At 34.6% G+C, this 20432-nt stretch overlaps 1 protein-coding gene across 10 annotated transcripts in view; it reads left to right on the top strand.

The window, feature by feature from the left end:
* Auts2 (activator of transcription and developmental regulator AUTS2) overlaps nt 1-20432 on the top strand; it is a 1133580-nt gene that overhangs the window by 520962 nt on the left and 592186 nt on the right. For all 10 annotated transcript variants that reach the window (XM_063233595.1, XM_063233594.1, XM_063233592.1 and 7 more), the window contains one exon: nt 1675-1710. In XM_063233595.1, coding sequence (XP_063089665.1) covers nt 1675-1710 — 36 coding nt within the window. The remainder of the gene's footprint in view (nt 1-1674; nt 1711-20432) is intronic.

The following is a 20432-nucleotide window of genomic DNA, read 5'->3' as shown; positions in this document are numbered from 1 at the left end:
CCTGTAGTCTAAGTAATTCTTCCTAAAAAGGGGTTTACTTCCCAATAACATGACCAGGCAGGTAGAGACCTAAATGCTTTGCCTTTGCCTCCTCCTTGGAGAGTGGTGGTGCTGAAAAATGGTGATTGTGTCACATGGCTCATCACTGGTCTGAGAGCCAGTCTCTAGGGCTACTGTTGATCTTTCCATGCAGCTAATGGGATCAAGAATGAAGCAAGATTTTAAAAACCAACTGTAGTGTGCAAGATCACACATCTCTGGTGCTTTCTTCCTCTGAGTTTGTCTGTAATGCTGCGATGAAGGTAGTTTTGCTTTCGGACCTGTATTTAGGAATGCTGTAAATCATGCTGTCCTTGTTTAATGTGAACTTTGTTATAGCCCTAATATTCCTTCTTAGGTAGTTATGGATTAAAAAGAATTATATCTGTTTTATTCATGAAGATGTCAAATTCTTCTAAGCGTTGTTTTTGCCTGTGTAGTCCATTCATTTATTTATTTATACTTTAATTCAACAAATGCTTATGAAATGGATGTTCTGTGCAAGGCGTTTTGCTAAGCTGTGCAGAAGCAATGATGAATACTGCCAGTAGTCCTTTCTGTTGTAGTTTATAGAGTAGGAGACAAAATGTGGGAGCACAAGAGCTAAAAATGAACCTAATAATTGCATCAAGGAGGAGGTCAGGCTACTCTGGAGAAGGTGTAGAACCTAATCTATATGCTCATCAGGTAAAATACCTTCCTAGTATAAGCATCCTTAGGTGAGACCTGAAAATTAACTCACCACTGGCCCTATAATCATTCCAAATTTATCTGGGACCTCAGTCACATAGACAGTGCTGAGAGTGAAGGAATTTGTATGGAGAGGCTCTAGGAGGGAAAAAAGGATACAAACGAAGAACCTTAGACAAGTTTGAAATACAAGAAGTGTTCTCTTTTTGGCTCGTTTTCTTAAAGTGACACCCTACATTCATTTCAGAATTACTATTTTTTTGCTTCCCTGTGTATCAGAATTATGGCTGCCTAACTTTGTATTTCTTATAACTAAAACCTTCAGAAAATGGTGCTTTTCACAGCTTCTCTTTGCCCACACATTCTTAGCATTTTAGTGTACTAATTATGTTTACAAAATGTCTCATTTTTGAAAAGTGCTGTGTGTGTACTAACTGGTGCCTTTAGGGAATAAACTGGCAAGTAGGTCATACACTGGAAAAAGTCATCCAAACCCATTGGGCTTTTTATTTTCAAGTCAGTCTGGGCTTTTTCCTCTTGCCTGCACCTTTGCGCCCACAAAACGGAGTAGCTTGAGACCATGGCATTGAATGTCAGCAAGTCAGGGAGGCAGGCTGATGCGTGTCTGTTTAGTCTCAGTGCAGGGCGAAATGCCATCATTAATTCATTACCCAGCTGCCTGTCAAATAAATTGGCAATTACATCCACCGCAGAAGCTTGGAATTCAGTAAATAGCACGTTAGCATCTCTGAGTTGTTGAGAGATGTAAAGGGGAAAATTAAGCAACACAGTGTTTGTATCAGTAGCAGATGACAAGGGGCAGCACACACTGGTGATGTTATGTAGTGATGAAAAGCTTGCAGAGGGCTGGTAATGAGCTGTGTGGATTGGAACGTGTTAAAAACCATTGCTGATTTTCCACTTTGTCTTTATGCTTTATTGCAGAGTTCAGCTCCTTCCAGCTTGGGAACAGGCTACTTCGTAAGTCTATCTCAACTTCTACATATGTGCTTTGCTTTGGCATTGATTCATTTTTATAATGAATGCTCATTAGAATGCAAAAAAAATTGTCTTATGAAACCACCTCTCAGTCCTAAAGTCTCCTGAAGAGGAGCCTGATTTCTGATTTACATCCTGTTATTGAAAACTGTTTTATTTTTAAAGGACATAAGCTGCTCTGCCCTTGAGATCATCAGTCTAGAGATATGTGCCTAGTTCCTAGCACCTAGAACATTTACTCTGTACCTGGCAGTGCAAGGTGACACAGAGAAAATAGATCGCTCCTACCACCTTGGCTCCAAAATTGCTTATTTAATGAGAAATGTCAAGGAGAGGATGAAATTCAGGTTAATCTTTGAGGCACTTACTCACTTTGAAGACTTCCTATACATTCATTGAATTACTTTTTTTCTTTTATAAGATATGGTGTTTCAGTGGATGTTTTCTATCTCAGTCTAAGTAGATATCCTACAACTTTCCTTGTAATAATTATTAAACTTATTTAAGCAAATATAAGTATATTTTTGGGGAATTTATGCTCTATGCTTTGTTAGAGAATTGGAAAATAGTACATATTTCAAGAATTATCAAAATATGCTTCTTCCACGTAGAAATTGTCACTTTCCTTCTTTATGGCACGTTATCCTTTTTGGATTTAGTAATCATTTTCTAGATACAAATGGGAATTACAAATAAACTTTCTTTACACACCAGGATAACTTCTGAACATAGAAGTTTATGATGGGATTTAGGCCAACATGCTCAGTGTTCTAAATGAGGAATACTAATACTGTATTGACTATAATGTCTGTGTACTATTTTCCAAGAAAATAATGAAAACATGAAAATAAAGTGGAAAATAAATACTGTTTCTTTGTAACTGCTTTGAACTTTTACCCCCTCTAACATACTCATTACTCTATTTTTCTACTCACATATTTATCTCAATACATTTGTATTAAATGTATGAAAACTGAAAATGAATCTTTCCTAAGCTTGGCAGAAAGTGCATTTTCTACATCTTGACTTTTTTTTTTCTTAATCTGTATTATAAGGGAAAAAAGGAAAAAGAAGATTCGAGACCTGTTTAATACAGTTAGCATACTTAGTGTTGCTCCTACTTATTGTGACTGAATATTCATGCTTATAGAAACAAACAGGATACATTCAGTATCTTGCTTTGCAGTTGAAGGAACAGACCTAGTACCATCTGTCATCTCTTCACACCAGCCTGGATGTGGGTTGAGATGCTGGAAGGAAAATCTGGAGGCTACATATCTGTTCTCCATCCAAAAGCTAAATTCCTCCTCTTTCCTTTTTTCCGCAGAAACAAGGGCAAACTCTTAGCCTTGTTCACTTCTAAACTGAACACTCTTAATATTTTTATTGTCCATATGATTATTTTAAAAGAAATATTTTCATTTCTTGTAACAATTTGATTTTCATTTTTCTTTGTGTCACTTTTCTTTCTGGTAATGTTTATTTGTATTCTGTAATAATTAAAATATTTTATGCTTAAAGTATTTTAAGAATCAAAAATATTTAACAGACAACATTAAATAAGCATAAAAGTTTATTCATATTTTGGTTATATGACTCACAGACTTGCTTTCCTTACATCAAAACCTATGATGTTATTAGCTTACATGGAGAAGATACATACCAGATGTATGTGCAACTCTCAAGTATGAAAAAATGCCCTCTTATAATGTGTTTCCAATAATGCAATTGTTATGTTATCAAAATGCAAAATGCATTAATTTTGTTGCCAAGTCCTCATCAAAAGTAGTCTCTGTTTCAACTCTCATTCCAACAGTATCACACATAATATTTAGTTTCAGGTACTAAATATGACATTGAAGCATTTCCCTCATTTAAGTAGAAATTATATGATCACAAGAGCTATTAGTTGTCTTTCTCAGTATATTCATCACACTGTGTTTTGTGATCTGTGATATAATAGCTGTTTACTTATGTTTGTAAAGAAGCCTTAGTTTCAGTTAAGTAGGGTACTAATATCTTAAGTCTGTCCTTAATCTTTTACAGCGTTTCTTTGAAATGTAGATGTCGGCAAGTCACCTACAGAGTTATTAATGTAATTGAGCTATTAATGTAATTGAATCCTAAAGTGAATCCTGATATAAAAAATTTGAAGGTGCTCACATATTGGGCCTAACAACCTGGAACTGTTTCCTTAAACATATTCCCATGCTCTAATATCACTCTTAAGTTCAGAATCTTCTGTCTAGAGTTCATGCTTCTAGGGAGTTAGTAAAATAAGCTGAAATGCTGTTTGTGCTTTGTTAAAAGATACTCACCAGGGTACATGCTCAAGCAAGTTCCTGCGCGTGTCTGTGTGTGAGACGTACCTACTCTTAGCCAAAATCAGTATATTTTATTTTTGTTTAGCTCTTGTACTATATCTGTAGTAATAAGTTCAAAGGGCTTTATGAAATCTTTGAGGTTCTTTTTTTTTTTTAAATCTAGTTGTATTTGTTTATGTCTTCTTGGTTTTGTGTTCCAAAAATGTCTGCTTAGGTCTGTCACTTTTCCAATCCATTTAAAAGCAGATTTGAGAAATGAGAACTGCAGCTAAATCAGTATTTACATAAGCATATTGCAAAGAACTCTTAAAGTAGACAAAATAGAGAAGGATTGGAAGAAACTCTACATTTTTGGGAGCTTTGAATAATGTGGGTGTTATATACACAGAGAGACACACACATATATACTCATTACATACTCATACCCAGCTCTGTTCATATTCTAAATATAAATGAAATTATAGAGTAGTTGGAATCAGTTTGCTTTTATTTTATTTTTTCTTTTTTTGGCAAGCATACTAAAACTTGTTGGAATGTGTATAGGATTTTCTTTTTTTTAAAAAAAAAGTGTAAGTGTGGTGAACTTTTTTAATTTAAATATTTTAGACCCTATTGTCTTCTTAAATGTATTTGAAGTTTCATTATGAATAATTTATAATAAAGAAGTTAAAAGCATAATGGTATTTAAGACTCACTTGTGACCTTGAACTATTTATTTATTTATTTATTTATTTATTTTCTTTCAAGCGCCTGATTGCAGTCTTTACTTTTGGCAATATGTTTATAGTACATAATGTTTACATTCATCATGGGCTATTTGTGTATATATATATATATATATATATATATATATATATATATATAAACATATCTTAATTCTTTTTTGTTCCCTCTGCCCCATCTCCAACTCTTTATCTCTTCCTTGTTTACAAAAGCTGTACTTCCATTTTTTTCCTTCAATACTTTTATCCATTAAATCTCTTTCTGTTCCTTTCCTCCTTCCTCCTATCCCTTGCTCTCCTTCCTATTTGAACAAGTTCTTCCTATTTCCTAATATCTTTCCTCCTTTTGCTTAAACAGGTTTTCTGAGATCTCTGGGTCCCATCAGAGGCCTGCTTTATAGAGTTGTAACTATTAATTGAGTGAAGAGATTTAATGCACTTACAGCAGCACTGGGTAATAGCAAATGATAAATATTGCCTCCTGTTTTTTACAGTTTAGTGTGTGATGGTTTTAAACCAAATATGAACTTGGTTTTATTAAGTAGCTCTACAATGTTATGGTGACAGGGTTATCATTAACAATCAATACAAAAGTTGTTATCATAAACAATCAATACAATAGAAAGGAGTATTTTATTCTAATTATATTCTTCTTATAACTTCTATAGAATCCTAGGGTATTTTGTTTGGTAAGTTACGTATCAAGTCGCTCTGTGTATGAATATAAATATGGTATCCATTCTCCATAATGCTTTATTATGATGATACAGGAATGACCTGTTTTGTACACTGTCTTAAAATATGCTTCCCTTTAATTGAAAGTCACTTGTCTGTTATCTCCTTCAGAGCTATTTAAGGCATGTGAGCCTCTTAACAACTGCTTAACACCTTTTTGCATTGGGCTGGGAAGTAAGGCACATTTTATTTACTATATTTAAGTTTCATGAGGTTGCAGTACATTTTTGCTGCTCTCTGAGTATGAAAAGAAGAGTGGGTGCCTTGGCATTCCTGAATGAAGTAATGGAAGGTATGAGCATGGAAAGACCTGGGAAAACACTGTATTAGTGGGCAGTAGTGAAGTGTCTCATCTCAAGAAATGTCTGGACTCATTCTTTACAGGCACTTGACTCCATCACTAGTAATTAGAGCTGGTTTGGGGGTGACTTAGTGGCAAGCTGGATTTTAACCCTAACATGGAGAGTGTTAAGGGTTACTTGATAAAAGGAATACATTTTGTCTGCTCTCTGGCTAATTGTCAGCCTTATTACAGGTTTGAATCTAAATGATCCCACTTTTCTAAACTCTAGTGACTACTCTTTAGAGTTCTCAACTAATATTTTTTATCATTCTCACTTGGATCACATTTAGTAAAGGATATAGTAGTTAATTGATGGAACCAGCCCACTGCTATCTCATGATAGATAAATTACCATATTCTATAATATGGGAGACTTGTATCGTGATACACATCTTAAAATGAGATTTGTGCAAGTGTTGTTTTTCTGTTAATTTCTTTGTGTTGATACTGCTGTTAACAGACAAAAGGTAATGTGTTGACCTAAGTTTTTTATCTAGAATTATAAAGGTCATAAAAACAAAATTCTTTGTCACTACTGACTCAATAGTATGTGTCACAAATTGTATTTCCCTTTAATTGATGTATCAGTTGAGCTTTTGTCTTTTAATAGGTAGGAAGAATTTTCCTACTAGTACTTTTTAAACTGTTATGGATTATATGTGGTATGACTGAAATATATGATGAATGTATAAATAAAATAAATTTGTTACAGTAGAAATTAAATTAGCATTAACCTCATTCAAAAGAGTTCTCTTTGCTTTAAGTACCCCTATCCCATCATTCTTGAGATTTTCTGAATCAGTTCTACAAATGTGAAGTGTAATCAGAACTTAGTGAATGTTGCTACTGAGTGGCATCCAATAGAAAGTGAGGCTTGAAAAAACATGTGACCACATCTACTTTATTCACTGACTCTAGCACCACGTGACTTCTTTCCCAAAGTCAAAATGAAAATGAAAGGGAAGTGTTTTTTTGTTTTTTTATTTTAAAGAGGATAAAATTGAACACAACAGAACACAACAAAACAGAACATAAGAAAGCAATGTAAGAGACCTAAATTTCAAAGCAAGACAGACATCACTATCATATTGTCTATTTTCTTCCAAATAGTTGACCATATCTTCACATATAGAGAATTCACATGAAACAACCAACTATATAACTGATCTGAACAAAATGAGGAACACATTTTAGATCTTCAAGGTCAGACAAGACGGAAGTCAATGATGGCTGTCACTGTATGTCTCATTCTCTTCAAAATGCCTGTCGATACCTTCATGTATGTTAAGATTAAATAAAACAAAACAGGCTAAAATCACTCTGAGCAAAGAATAATAGTATTGCTGTATTTCACGTCATGATGCTGTGGGATCAGCACTGGGTACTATAGTGTCTCTTTTTCTTCAAAGTAGTTGTTTATTTCATCATGCGTTATATGATTAGTTCTCATAAACGGTTTATATGTTCTACACATGCATGAGTCTCTACATGTGTTTCTATCCTTTCTGTATTAGAGGGAGAAAAAAAACATATTTCTATAAAAACATGAAATGAAAAAGTCATATAAAACCACTGTATGAGACGTTCTACAATGGTTACTGTGTTGTCTCTTGTTATCTTCAATAGAATGTCTCTATCATCAGGCATAGTATAATTGAATATAGCAGTACATAATATTAATAAAAACAAAACATTGTAGATAGTATAAAACTTCAAAAACAGGTAATAACCAAACCAGAATGGGTATGCTAGTGAATCTGGTTATCTTCAGTGTAGCTGCCTATACTCTCAGACTTGATACTATTTATCATAACAGATTTGAATAAACTCTGTCAATACCAAACAGCACTCTTAACAAACCAGATTCAACTAAGATTAATCATAGTAAAACAGTATAAGTTATACAGGGTTTCAGATTAAGTTAATAGGAAATTAAGGATGATTACTGTACTATATCCTGCTATTTTTGGGATAGCTGTCTGTGCCCTCAAATCTAGTGCAAGTATTCAAACTGGAACAGAATATAATCTATCTAAACAGAGCAGTGTGAGTAATGTGGGTTTTAAATCCTGATGCACTATTAACAATATCCTCTGCCTTCTTTTTATAGACCATTCCTCCCCTTCCACTCCCACAGAATACACTGTGCATTTTGGGTCCCACCCAGTCCCTCAGTTTTTAGATTGGCGGGTGCCAATCTGCTGTTTACCTAAGTGGCTCCAAACCTTCTCCCTCCTAGACTTGATTTCAAGTTGTATTCCTTTACCTGCCAAAGTCTGTCTTTCCAACCTGTCTGTGGGTCCTGGACTGGTTGCCCCTATTAGTCTCTGATTCCCTGTCACAGAGAGCATTGTTTTCCCCTGTTTGATTTTTGGTCCATAAACCCTTTTTCAGGTTAATTATATTTCCTATACAGAGCATCTTGGTGGACCCTATCTCCTGATCTACTATACCTGTCTCTTTTTTTTTTTTCTTTTTCTTTTTTTTTTTTAGTGTAGCAAGCCCATCTATATTAGAAATTATAGCCAACCTTCTCTGCCTCATTTCTGCTATGCTATTTTTCTGCCATTAGTTGTCTGATTTTCTCCTTCATTCTACTTTTTGTCCCATTCATTGAGGCCTCTCTGCCACTGTTCCTGAAATCCTGGTATTTTTTTTCTCTCTTTAGAAGGTCCTTCAGTATTCTCTATAGGGTTAGATTGGTGGCCGCGAATTCCCCCGGTTCTTCTTTTTCTTGAAAGCATTTTGTTTCTCCATTAATTTCTAGAGATAGTTTTTCAGAGTACAGCAATCTGGGCTAGAGGTTATTTTCTTTCAGGGCTTGGAATACTTCACTCCAAGCTCTTCTTGATTTGATGGTCTGTCAAGAAGTCTGCTGTGATTTTGATGGATTTTCTTTTATAGGTGGTCTTTTTCTTTTCTCTGACAGCTTTCAGTATTCTGTTCTTTTGGTGAATTTCTGGGATCTTGATTATTATATGTCTGGGTTAGCTCTGTTTTGGTTGTAGGTGGCTGGAATTCTGTATGCCTCATATATCAGAATATCATTTCCTTTCCCTGTGCTTGAGAACTTTTACTTAATTATTTCTGTGAATAGCCTTTGTATTTCCTTTTTTTTTTATCCCTGCTTCTTCATTTACATTCTTTATTCTTAAGTTATAGTTCCTCTTGTTGTCTTCTAGCCTTTGTATTGTTACTGCCTGTTTCCTTGTTATTTTTAAGAGATCTTTCCTTTCTTGATTACACATTGCAATCCTGTCTTCAAGTTTTGATAGTCTATCTTTAGTTTCTGTCAAGCAATTGTGTCAGTTTTCAATTGAGTTTTTAATTTCCTGGTAATTTCTTTGAATTTGCTTCATGTATTCTAGGTTTTCTTTATATTTTTCATTGAATGTTTCTCTCCTTTTTTTGTGTCCTTCCATTCTTCCATCTGTGTTTTCTTGAGAGGTGCTTAGTGTTTCTTTTATTAATCTACTTATATCTTGCTTTACTTAATTAAATATTTCGCTTTTCAGCTCATCTATGAGGTCCCAAAGATATCTCTTTATGTCCACTGATGCCATGTATGATATTGCATGTTTGCTGCCCTGAATCTCCTTTGTATTTACTTTTCCTGGATCAATGGTCTCAGGACTAGGGGCTGGGGACTTTTTCTTATTTCTTTCTCTTGTCATACTTATAGTTTCTTCCATACAGGTGTATAGAGGAGGTCCCAGCCCCTTTCCCCATTGGTTATGGTTCTTCTGGAATGAACTATTTGGGATTTTCTGCCTGCTCCAGTTTGCTGTTGGTCATTGAGGTGCAAACAAGGGTGGTGTATGCTGGCCCCTCCCCTCCGGATCAGTCAGCTTTCGCTGGCCTTCATTGTGTTAGTGCCACGCATATGGAATTGATTTGGGACGACTTATTGGGTCCCAGCCAGGAGTGTGACCCAGGCCAAGCAGATCCCACCAATCTGTCCTGGGAAGGGAACAATCAACTGAATTCATTGCTATTCCTTATTCCTACCCATTCTGCCTGATTCCAACATGTTATCCAGTTAGTCACCCCTTTCCCGTGGGAGGGTCTTATTCCCAGCACTCACCATGTGTCAGTATAGATCCCTTGTCAGCTTAGTTCTCTGTTAGGCTGTGGCCACTAAACTTATGGTAGCCCCGGGACTACGTGTTTGACCAGCTCTTTTACCTTTAGTTTTTTCCTGAGTCAAGAGGATCCATCTCCCTTTGTCCAGACCTCTCCACGATGTTTTATTCTAGCATCTGAGTTGTCTGTCTCAGGGAGTGTCTGTATTCTGCTGCTTGTCGATCTGCCATCTTTAGTTCCTCCTTCAAGGGAAATGTTTTGAACTGATTCAAAATGTGGAGATAGCCACAACACCACAACTAGACAGCAGTGAAAGAAAATTTTCAGAACTGCATCAGAAAATGACAAAAACAATGGAATAAGTGTCTTCAAAGTAAGGGTACTGTCTTAAGGGGGAATCATGGCAGAGTGTCTTTCACTATAATAATTTTTTTATTTTACTCACTGATACATTCTAATTACCTCATAGATATACAAATCTGTGACCTCCTGTCTCAAAGAACTTAGTCTACTTTAAACCCAGATGTTTCCCTTCTTTTCTGATGATTTTAAATATTTCTGAGATGTATTTAAATAAGAAAGTTGGAACTCTCCAGAGAATCTAACTTTTATTTTACTGGGGTTACTTCAAAAGTACAGATGCATCAACTTTCTCTTTCCTCAGATAGAATCTACTTCTTCATGTACAAGTACCTGCTAGTGATACTGGGGAGGATTTTGTTGTTTTAAGTGTTCATTCATCACCTATTTTGTATTTATATTCAAAGTAACATCATTTATTTTTCCCATTTCACCTCATATATGACATTCATACTTATTCATAATTTGAAAAATGCTCCTTACTTATTTATTCACAAGTGTCTACATAATAGAAATATTTTTTGAAAAATCTAAATTCCATTTAAAATCCCAGCAGGGATCTCCAGTTATGATTAGAGCATTTGAACTCATTTATAAAGACTGAGTTGGAAAACAACTCACCACACGAATGATTCATTTTAATGCACAAGTACAATTAATATGTGTTTTTGCTGTTAAGCTGAATAACATGTAATATTGGACCTCAGGTCAAGACATGTAGTTGAATTTGATACAAGGTTAACTAGTCATCTTTTTAGAAGTGTAAGTGCAGCATTTGGGGAATATATATTAGGGTCAATTAATTGTAGGAGATTTATATTGGGATGAATTTGATGGTCATTTTAAATACTTAACAGGTTAAAGAAAAGATGGAAAAGAAATTGAATTAGAGGGAGCAACAAAGAATAGAAAAATAGTGTAGTAGTATGGAATTATACCGACTATATTATACTTCTTGAAAAAGGCAGAAATGATGACCGACTACAAAGGATATGAGATAACGTCAGGGAATTTGAATGAGTGGGAAGACGGTTTATACATACACTTGAACTTGATTTAGTGAAGAGTTACAGGAGAAAGATCTCTAATCAAGGGCCATGATTGTACAGTAATGGTGTTAACTTGAAATCTCAGGGAGTAGAAACCCAATTGTAGAGGGATAAGTAGTTTAAAGTGAGAGAGTTTTGAAATTTAAGCACTTATTTACTTGTAACTTAAAGTCTGGGACATTACTAGTATATTTGAAGTGTATTACTAGTGTATTACAGCTGTGTAATGTATAGAAACATTTGTGCAAATGAGATAACGTGCTCTTCCTAATAAAATATTATCTACTCTTGCCACACACATGTGCAGGGGAGAAGTATTTTAGAGAAAACAAATTTAGTGAGCAACCAGACAAGACTATTAGCTAAAGAGCCTTTATTTCTAATTTTAAAAATCTATGATTCTAACTCTTACACCTAAATGTCTCTCACATGGGACGAGTGCATTAGATTAGCCTTGCTGCCTTTTTTGCTCTCCTTTGAGTCATAGGTATGCAAGGGCTGTAGTATGTTAATAGGTACTGTCACAATGAAAAGAAGTTTTGTTTTCAACTGAATGACCAAGTCTGCCTTTCTTTGAAATTTATACATTATTAATTTATTACTATTCACAGAAATGTTGCAGTAGTTGATATGAACTGTATAAAAGGAGCCACAGGCAATGTCAAACTTGAAGTTTATTCTAAGATAAATTTAAATGGTCTAAAGTTTTATTGCTTTATCAATCAGAAGTGTTCAAATCATTCCTTTCCTTAACTGCTTTAAAAAATATTCTTCCTGAAATTGTAAATTAGATGCCTCCCATTCCACTGCATAAGAAACTTGAAGCTTGGTGAAACTCCAAGAGTATCATTTGGAAAGAAGTTTAAAAACACAACTGGGGCTTATTAAAGAGGAAAAATGCTATATTAACTCCAAGTGTCACATTTTCCTGTAGTCAGCTTTAGCAATAAACAAGAGTTATTGGAGGCTTAGATAGTTTCAAACACTTCACTTATCTCCTAGTACTTGACTCAGAAGTCAAACATTTAAAATGCATTTTGCTTGCATGAAAATGTTTACCCATTTAAAATATAATGTCATTTAAACAAAAGCACCCTAGTGACAAGCTGCTGAGATACAGTATAGTTAGTAAACTGTCAGGCCTTATATGCATATGTTTGAAGAGACCAGCACAGTTACATAAGAATTGGCATTATAAGTCATTGCTAACAAATCTTGATTTGCTTAGTAGGCTAATAAATCCCAATTTTCCATTAGTGATTAGCTTTACTAACAGTCATGTTAAAGGAACTTCCTTTACATTATATTTAATCTCTGTTTTGAGATCTTTGTTATATAACTTGCAGGATGAAAAAACATACAAAAATCATTGCATTCTCTATTGGTAACTCTTGTAAATTCAGATGCAGGGACCATGGCTGTTTTCAAGTAGAAGCATTTGCCAAAGGTGATGACTATTAGGGCTTGTAAAGTGTAAGATAGTGACAGATTTGGAATGGAGTGGTAAAGCCAGATAATTGTAGTGTTTGCTTCTAAGTGCACTACTGTGTATAGTGCCCTGTGATTTTTAAGGAGCCATTAAAAATGCAGCACAGCATAACAGCTGTGGTGCCTACTGTACTCCTAATATTTCATATGTTCATCGCATCTCATAAAATCTTTCCCATACCAGCAAATGACTACTAATGAATGCAGCTGAACTGCCTCAGACTGAACTTGGAGAAAATCTGAATCATGTAAACAGATAGCATTATGGACACCCAACAAGAACTCACTCTAGCTTATGATGTACCTTTTTTTTTCATTATTCCTTAGGATTAGGATTAGGATTATAGCGTTTTTAATCCCTAAATAAGACATTTAGTTTCTACCTTTTGTGAGAGGACCCCATCAATAACTAGTTTTTCTTACCTTTGTGACAAAAGAAGTTACAGTTATATACTGTGCCTACTGTAGAAAGTTAACATCTCAACTGCAAATCCAAAGGACATAAGAAACTTTGTCATATTAGAGTTGTTAAAATACGTTTTTAAATAACTTTGTGGTAGAAGTAGCTTTTTGGCAGGAAAATACAATCTTTTGGTAAAAAAAAAGCACTAGTACTGGAAGATTCTGAGAAATGAAAGCTTTGGTAATTTGGTGAGTGACATCTACTGTTTATTTCAGTTTTGCATAGGTTTAGAGTTATAAAACTTCTAGATAAAAGGATTTCCAAAATCACTGTTTAGCTGCTAGTCTGAAATACAACTGAGAAAGTTAAGTACTGAATTGTATGTGTCAGCTGACAAGAATATGACTTCACATCCCAGATGGTGCCCTTCTTTTGGCACTGCTGGGAATCCCACCACGTTTCCTGCTGCTGCAGTACACTATTCCCTTGTCGTGATGACAGCAACTCTTAGCTAACAGCATCTTTTTCATATGTCATACATCTATTGTTTCTTTTCTTAACATTCAGTTGGATTTTCAGTCTTAAGCACAAAACCTTTAAATAAAATCTCTTAGAGTTTATCATATCATTATTTGCCTGTTAATCCAATTTGTTTAGATTTTGCCATTTATTGTCCCTTTTAGTTTCAACTGGTAAAAGTCACCGGTATTTGTGCCTTGTTGATAAAATATTTTCAGTTCTGTTGGTCTTTACTATTCATTGCTGTCTCTGTAATGACTCAGCTTTGTGAGATTCAGCAGCTGTTACCATTTCTACACACACACACACACACACACACACACGTCTATATTTTGCTGGTTTTTGCCTAGAATCCTAACAGAAATGACACATTTTTCATTATTTTGTTTAACCACAGGTACAGATGGAAGGTTTTTGGCACAATCTGTGACCATACTTAATACCATACCTTTTCTTCCTTGTAGTCATCCTATCTAATAGCTTAAAACGTTAAGAGGGCATTCTCTGTGGACAGGTATGGAAACAATTGTTTTGCTACTAGATGGCAAAGTAATTGACCATTAAATTCTGCTGGCCATAGATTTAGTTGTGATGTGGATATGTTCATAGCAGGCCTCTTCAAATCATTCTAATACATGTGAACAAACAGTCTTGTCTAAAATATTTTATGTGAATGCATCCACTTAAAAGTATGGTACAAGTAATATCCAAGCTTTAACAGATATAGTTAAATAATTGAAAAAAATGAAAAGAAAAACTTGCTGTTTATAATAGACATGTCGTACACAGCAACATGAGTATTTATGAATCTTGACATATATTTAAATTTTGAGTACCAAAGCACACTTATTTTTGCAAATTCCAAATTCAATGATATGGCCATGAGATTAAGAATTGACTTTTTTTTTTTTTTTTTTTTTTTTTTTTTTGTGGCCCTGGGGATCAAACCCATGGCCTTAGGCATGCAAAGGCAAGAATACTACCACTGAGCCACATCCCCAGCCTATCTTTGACATTTAAATGTAAGATAAAATCAAATTCTCTTGAGGGGCCTTTCAATGTTAACACATCTGTGAATTTGCTGTTAACACTATAAGCTTATAATTAAAGGGCTGTATATATTCAGGAACATTTCATACAAGTCAAGGTGCCTGTGTACTGTTTGAGTAACTTGCTTCCATCTAAAATCCCTTAAGTTCTTTAACTCAAAATTTTAGCAAACAAAAATAAAAGCAGTGCAATGCTTGTCTATTTAAATCTTACAGATTTTGGTATAAATTTTGGTCTTTTAGGCCTCTATAGCTAAAAGAATCTCCATCTTTTCCTTAGCTTAGGTACTAGTCAGAGTTGAGTTTCCATAACTCTCATATGTTATGGTTTAAGCTAGATCTCAGTGGTTGATTCCTGAAGTTTTGTGTTCCCCTTTCAATGTCAAAGTGTAAGACTTTACTGCCCCTGTAGAAAGAAAAGTAAAATCTGCCTTGTATATTTTCCCACTATGATGTGTACATTGTTTTATTTTGTTATAAGTAAGAGTTTCTGTTGTCTTTTTGAGCTTCACTGACTGCAATATTACTGATTTTAGTTAACATGAATCTCAATGATTTTTATCCCTAAATATTTGTGTTTGTGACATATTCCTCCATATATGACATATTTTCATTACATACATGAATTAAGTCCATGATATGATTAGGAATAAGTGTTTGAGTGCTTAACCATGTGCCTGAAACTGTTCTGAGCTATTTATACATATTAATTATTTGGCTGAAACAGTGACACTACTGTTATTATGGATAAGAAAATTGAGGTTCAGACAAAGTAAGTAACTTTCATGAAAACAATTGTGAAGATTCAGGTAAGTAATTAAACTTTATAAAATAAAGTGATTTACAGTGAGCAGTCAGGAATTTATGCTGAATGGAAAGGTCTGTGTGCACTTGTTTTATCTCACTAACTAGACATAGAACAAAGGGTCTTTATCTTAAGTTTTAGTCAAGCATAGAACCTTAGGTCCCTCTCCCAAATATGTTTTAACAAGTATTTGTATAGTAAGGCCTGACCAAAGCAAAGGAGTAAAAATAGACTAGTTCTCAACTTTCCCAAACATCTTTACTTATAAAAATGCTTTGCAAGATTTTTTATTATTTCCTAGTTAATAAATTTTCATTTTTTGAGAACTTTCATCTTCACAGAAAAAATGAGAAGCAACAGAGTTGCTTTCTGTCGCTATAAAAATGCACGTCCTCTCCTGCTATGTCTTTCTGTATTACAGTAGTGGATTTGTTGGAATTGGTAAACCTACAGTGACATAGCATGATCATCAAAGACCATAGCTGACATTAAGGTTCACTTTTGGTATTGTTCATTCTGCGGGATTTGACAAATGTTTATTGGCATGTATTCACCACTGTATTTTCCTACAGAATTGTTTAATTACCCTGAAAATCTTCCTTGATTCGCCTCTTTATTTCTCCTCCCTTAAACTCTGGCAACCATTAATCTTTTTAAAATTTTTCCATAGATTTGCTCTACTCAGAGTACCGTATACTTGGCATCATTGACTATATCAGCTTTTCATATTGGCTTCTTTGACAGTATATTCATTTAAATTTTCTCCATAACTTTTCATGGCTTGATAGCTCATTTATTTTTAGTGATAATATTGTATTTTGTGCATGTACCAAAGTTTTTCCAGTGATGCAGTGTTAGACTGTTTAGTTGTTTCCAGGCACTAACAATTAAGATAAAGATGCTGGAAATATTTGTGTGTAGTTTTTTGTGTGGGTATAAATATTTATGCATTTGAGTAAAAGCTGAGTATTATTGCCAGATTTTACAGCAGATATACTTAGTTTTATATAAAGAAAAAATCAGTCTGTCTTCCACAGTGGCTATATTGTTGTGTATTCCCCATCAACAGTTTTCCACAACCATGCCGGAGAAGGTATTGTGAGCATTGCAGATTTTAAGCTTTTTAATAGTTGTGCGATTGTGTGTTATGTTTGTGTTGATGTTGTTGTTGGTTTTACGTGTGCATATTCCTGAATGGTTCTGTTACACAGGGGTCTTGCTCATAGTAAGTGCTTTTCCCCTGCTACACTCTCCAGCCCTCAGTATTCTTTCCATTTGCTATTCTCTAATGACATAAAATATTGAAAACCTCTTTTTATACTTACTTCACACTTGTATTTCTTCTTTGATTAAGTGTTTTTTTGTTGATTGTTTTTGTTTGTTTTTAAAGATCTGTTCTCCGTTTTCAGCCAGGTTAATTCTTTTCATTGTTGTGGGTTTAGAGTTCTTTGTATTTTTTTTTTGTATAATAATGCATTGTTAGATTTGTGCTTCATGAATATTTCTCTTAGACTGTGATTTGTGTTATTTTCCTGACATTGTCTTTCATACAGATGTTTTTAATGAAGTACTGACTATTAATTATTTTATTGATAATGGCTTTGTTTCTACAAAGTCATCTTATGAGCTGAATATGTAACTTAGTGATAGAGTACCTAATAAACATGCATTAGACTCTGGGTTCAATCCCAGGACCAAAACATTTTTAAAAGCAAAAAAATAGCCCTCTCAAGTCAGGTTCACCCAGTCTTTTCTCCTCTGTCATCTTCTAGTTTTATTGCTTTTTTATTCATATTTAGATATCTCACTTTTAATGTTTGTGTGGGATATAAAATCTATAGTTTTCTCTTCTATTTTTTGTTGTTGTTTTTTGTTTATTTGTTTTTTTTTAGACAGGGTCTTGTTATGTAGTTCAGCCTGGCCTTGAACCCTATATGTAGTCTAGGCTAGCCCTGAACTTGTGCAATCTTCCTGCCTCAGCCTCCTAAGGACTGGGATGATAGATGTGTGCCAGCATGCTGGGCTTTTTTCTTTTTTGCCCATGGTTGTCATTGTGGCAGAATTTGTTGTCAAAGCTTATATTTGTTGTATTGTCTTGTTTATTTATCAACCATTAACTTACTGTATATATGCCAATCCGTTTCTGGGGTGTATTTTTCAGTTTGTTCTATTTGTCTTTTCTTTTGCAAGTACCACACTAGTAAGTCTTGAGTTTGAGTTACTGTTTGCTTTCTGGATTCATTCTTCTCTAATATTGAGCTGTTCTAGGTCTTCCATCTCTCCACATAAACTTTAGGTTCAGATCATTGATATCTACCAGATAACTTGCTGAGATTTTTTATACGATGATGTTGAATCTATAGCTCAAGTTGAGAAGTACTGACATTTTTACAACACTGTTCCTATCTATGTAAATATATTTATTTACTTAGTTCTTCTTTGACTCCTTCCATTAAGAGTTTTATGGTGCTCCTTGTTTTAGATCTTGTCCAAATTGTGTTAGCTTTATATCTATATTTAACAAAGTGTTTCATTTTGGCAGTTTTAATTTGAAACAATAAAGGTTTTTAAATTTAAAATTCCATTTGTTACTTAGTTGGTGTATAGGAATGTGATTTATTTTGTATATTAACTTTCAATCCTCCAACTTTGCTGTAATAGTTTAGCTAGTTCTAAGATATTTTTTGTTATTTATTCTTTTAGATTTTTTACTTAGTTATGTGATCTGTAATCAAAGACAGTTTCACTTTTTTCTTTCTAATCTTTTTGTCTTTTATTGCCTTTTCTTGTCTAATTTTGCTATGTGGGCCTTCTGTTATGATACTGTAAAGCAGTGGTAAGGAAAAACATTCATGCCTTCCTCATTTATCACAGGAAAGCACAGTTTCTCACTATTACATTACTTAACTATAGAAGCGGGCACCATCGGTTCCAGGAGCTGGGCCGCCTGGGGTGAATGCCCAGTACTTTCCCCCAAGTCCAGCTAGTATGGGACCCTTGCTCGGCCCCGGACAGGGAACTTTGCAGCTTCCAGGAGTACTGAACAGGCGGGTCCTGAGCAGGCCTGCAACAGCCTCCCTGCTTCCAGCCATGCTTGGCAGACTCTGGAGTTCTAAGCCATCGGTTCCACAGGCTTGCCCCACCCCCAGTGACCCTCTCTCAATCTGGGGAACTGGGTGGCCAGAGTCCCAGGAGCTGAGAGCATAGAAGAGGATTTCCAGCAGACCCTGGGGAAGCCTTAGTATAAAACTTGAAACACTTGAAATACAGAAATATAAGAAAATGACAAAACGAAAGACTAAATCACAATCTCAAACCTCCAGCCCATCCCAAGAAACCTTAAGAGCTATGTACACAGAAAAAAATATATGCCATGCACCTGAAATATCAGACATAATAGCAACTGAAATAAAGAAGCAACTCTGGGAAGCTTTAAAGGAATTCAAACTAGAAATAATCTCTCAGGTAAAAGAAGAAATGATAAAAGAAATGAAGGAGATGCTGAACATGTCTAAAGAAGACACAGTTAAAAAATTGGAGGAACTAAACAAAAAGAATCCCTGGATAAGCAATATAAGAAACAAACAATAAATACATAGAGCAGATGCAGAGACATATACAGAAAATCAAAAATTCCATTGAAAGCTTTAAAAACCACCTCAATGAAAATAAAGATAGAATTTCAGACCTCAAATACAAGATTGCAGCTAGTGAACAGGAACGGAAAGATCTTTTAAAAAAAACAAGGAGTCAGGAAATAATTCAACAACTGCAAGATGATGCAAAGAAAAACAATATAAGATTGATAGGGATAAATGAAAAAGAAGGGGACAACATAAAGGATGTCAAGAGAATATTTAGAGAAGTAATAGCTGAAAATTTCCCAAATATAAGATCGGAAACCAACATCAGGATTAGTGAAGCATGCAGAACTCCAAATAGTCATAACCAAAATGAAACTACACCCAGACATATAATAATCACCATCCCAGAAATGCAACTTAAGAATAGAATATTAAAAGCTGTCAGAAAGAAAAAACAGGTCGCTTATAAAGGAAAACCTATCAGAATCACAGCAGACTTCTCAGCACAAACAATAAAGTCAAGAAGAGCATGGAGTGAAGTATTCCAGATCCTAAAGGAAAATGATTTTCAGCCTAGACTGATGGACCCTGAAAAACTGTACTTCAAAATGGATAGAGAAATAGATACTTCCATGACAAAGAACAGCTGAAGAATTTCATGATCACCAAGCCAACTCTGCGAAGAATATTGAAAGACAGTTTAAATACACTTAGGAAAAAACCATGAAGCAAAGCAGACAATTAAACAGAACAGAAAAATAAAGATACAACAGTAGAAAGATAACATATCAACAATACACCGGCATATAACAGTTATAGCCATTAATATAAATGGTCTCAATGCACCAATTAAAGGAAACACTGGCAGAATGGATCAAGAAACTACATCGAACCATATGCTGTCTACAAGAAACCCATCTAGCCCAAAAGGATACTCACAGACTGAAAGTCAAAGGATGGAAAACAATACTTCATGCAACAGGAACCCAAAAATATCAAGAGCAGCAATTCTGTTTGCAGACAATGTGAACTTTAAACCAGTAATGATCAGAAAAAATAAAGGTCATTGCATACTGGTTTGGGGAAAACTTCAAGAGGAAGAGATAACTATCTTAAATATATACACACCAAATTGTAGAGCACCCAGTTATATAAAACAAGTATTAACAGAAATGAAAAACCAAATTATCAGTAACACGATTATAACAGGAGACCTTAACACAGCATTGACACCAAGGGA

This window comes from Cavia porcellus, unplaced genomic scaffold, assembly GCF_034190915.1.
Source record: "Cavia porcellus strain 051 isolate PalLab524CR breed Dunkin Hartley unplaced genomic scaffold, mCavPor4.1 scaffold_23, whole genome shotgun sequence".
NCBI lineage: Eukaryota > Metazoa > Chordata > Mammalia > Rodentia > Caviidae > Cavia > Cavia porcellus.
The sequence above is the reverse complement of the archived record's forward strand: the minus strand, read 5'-3'. Positions and strand labels throughout refer to the sequence as shown.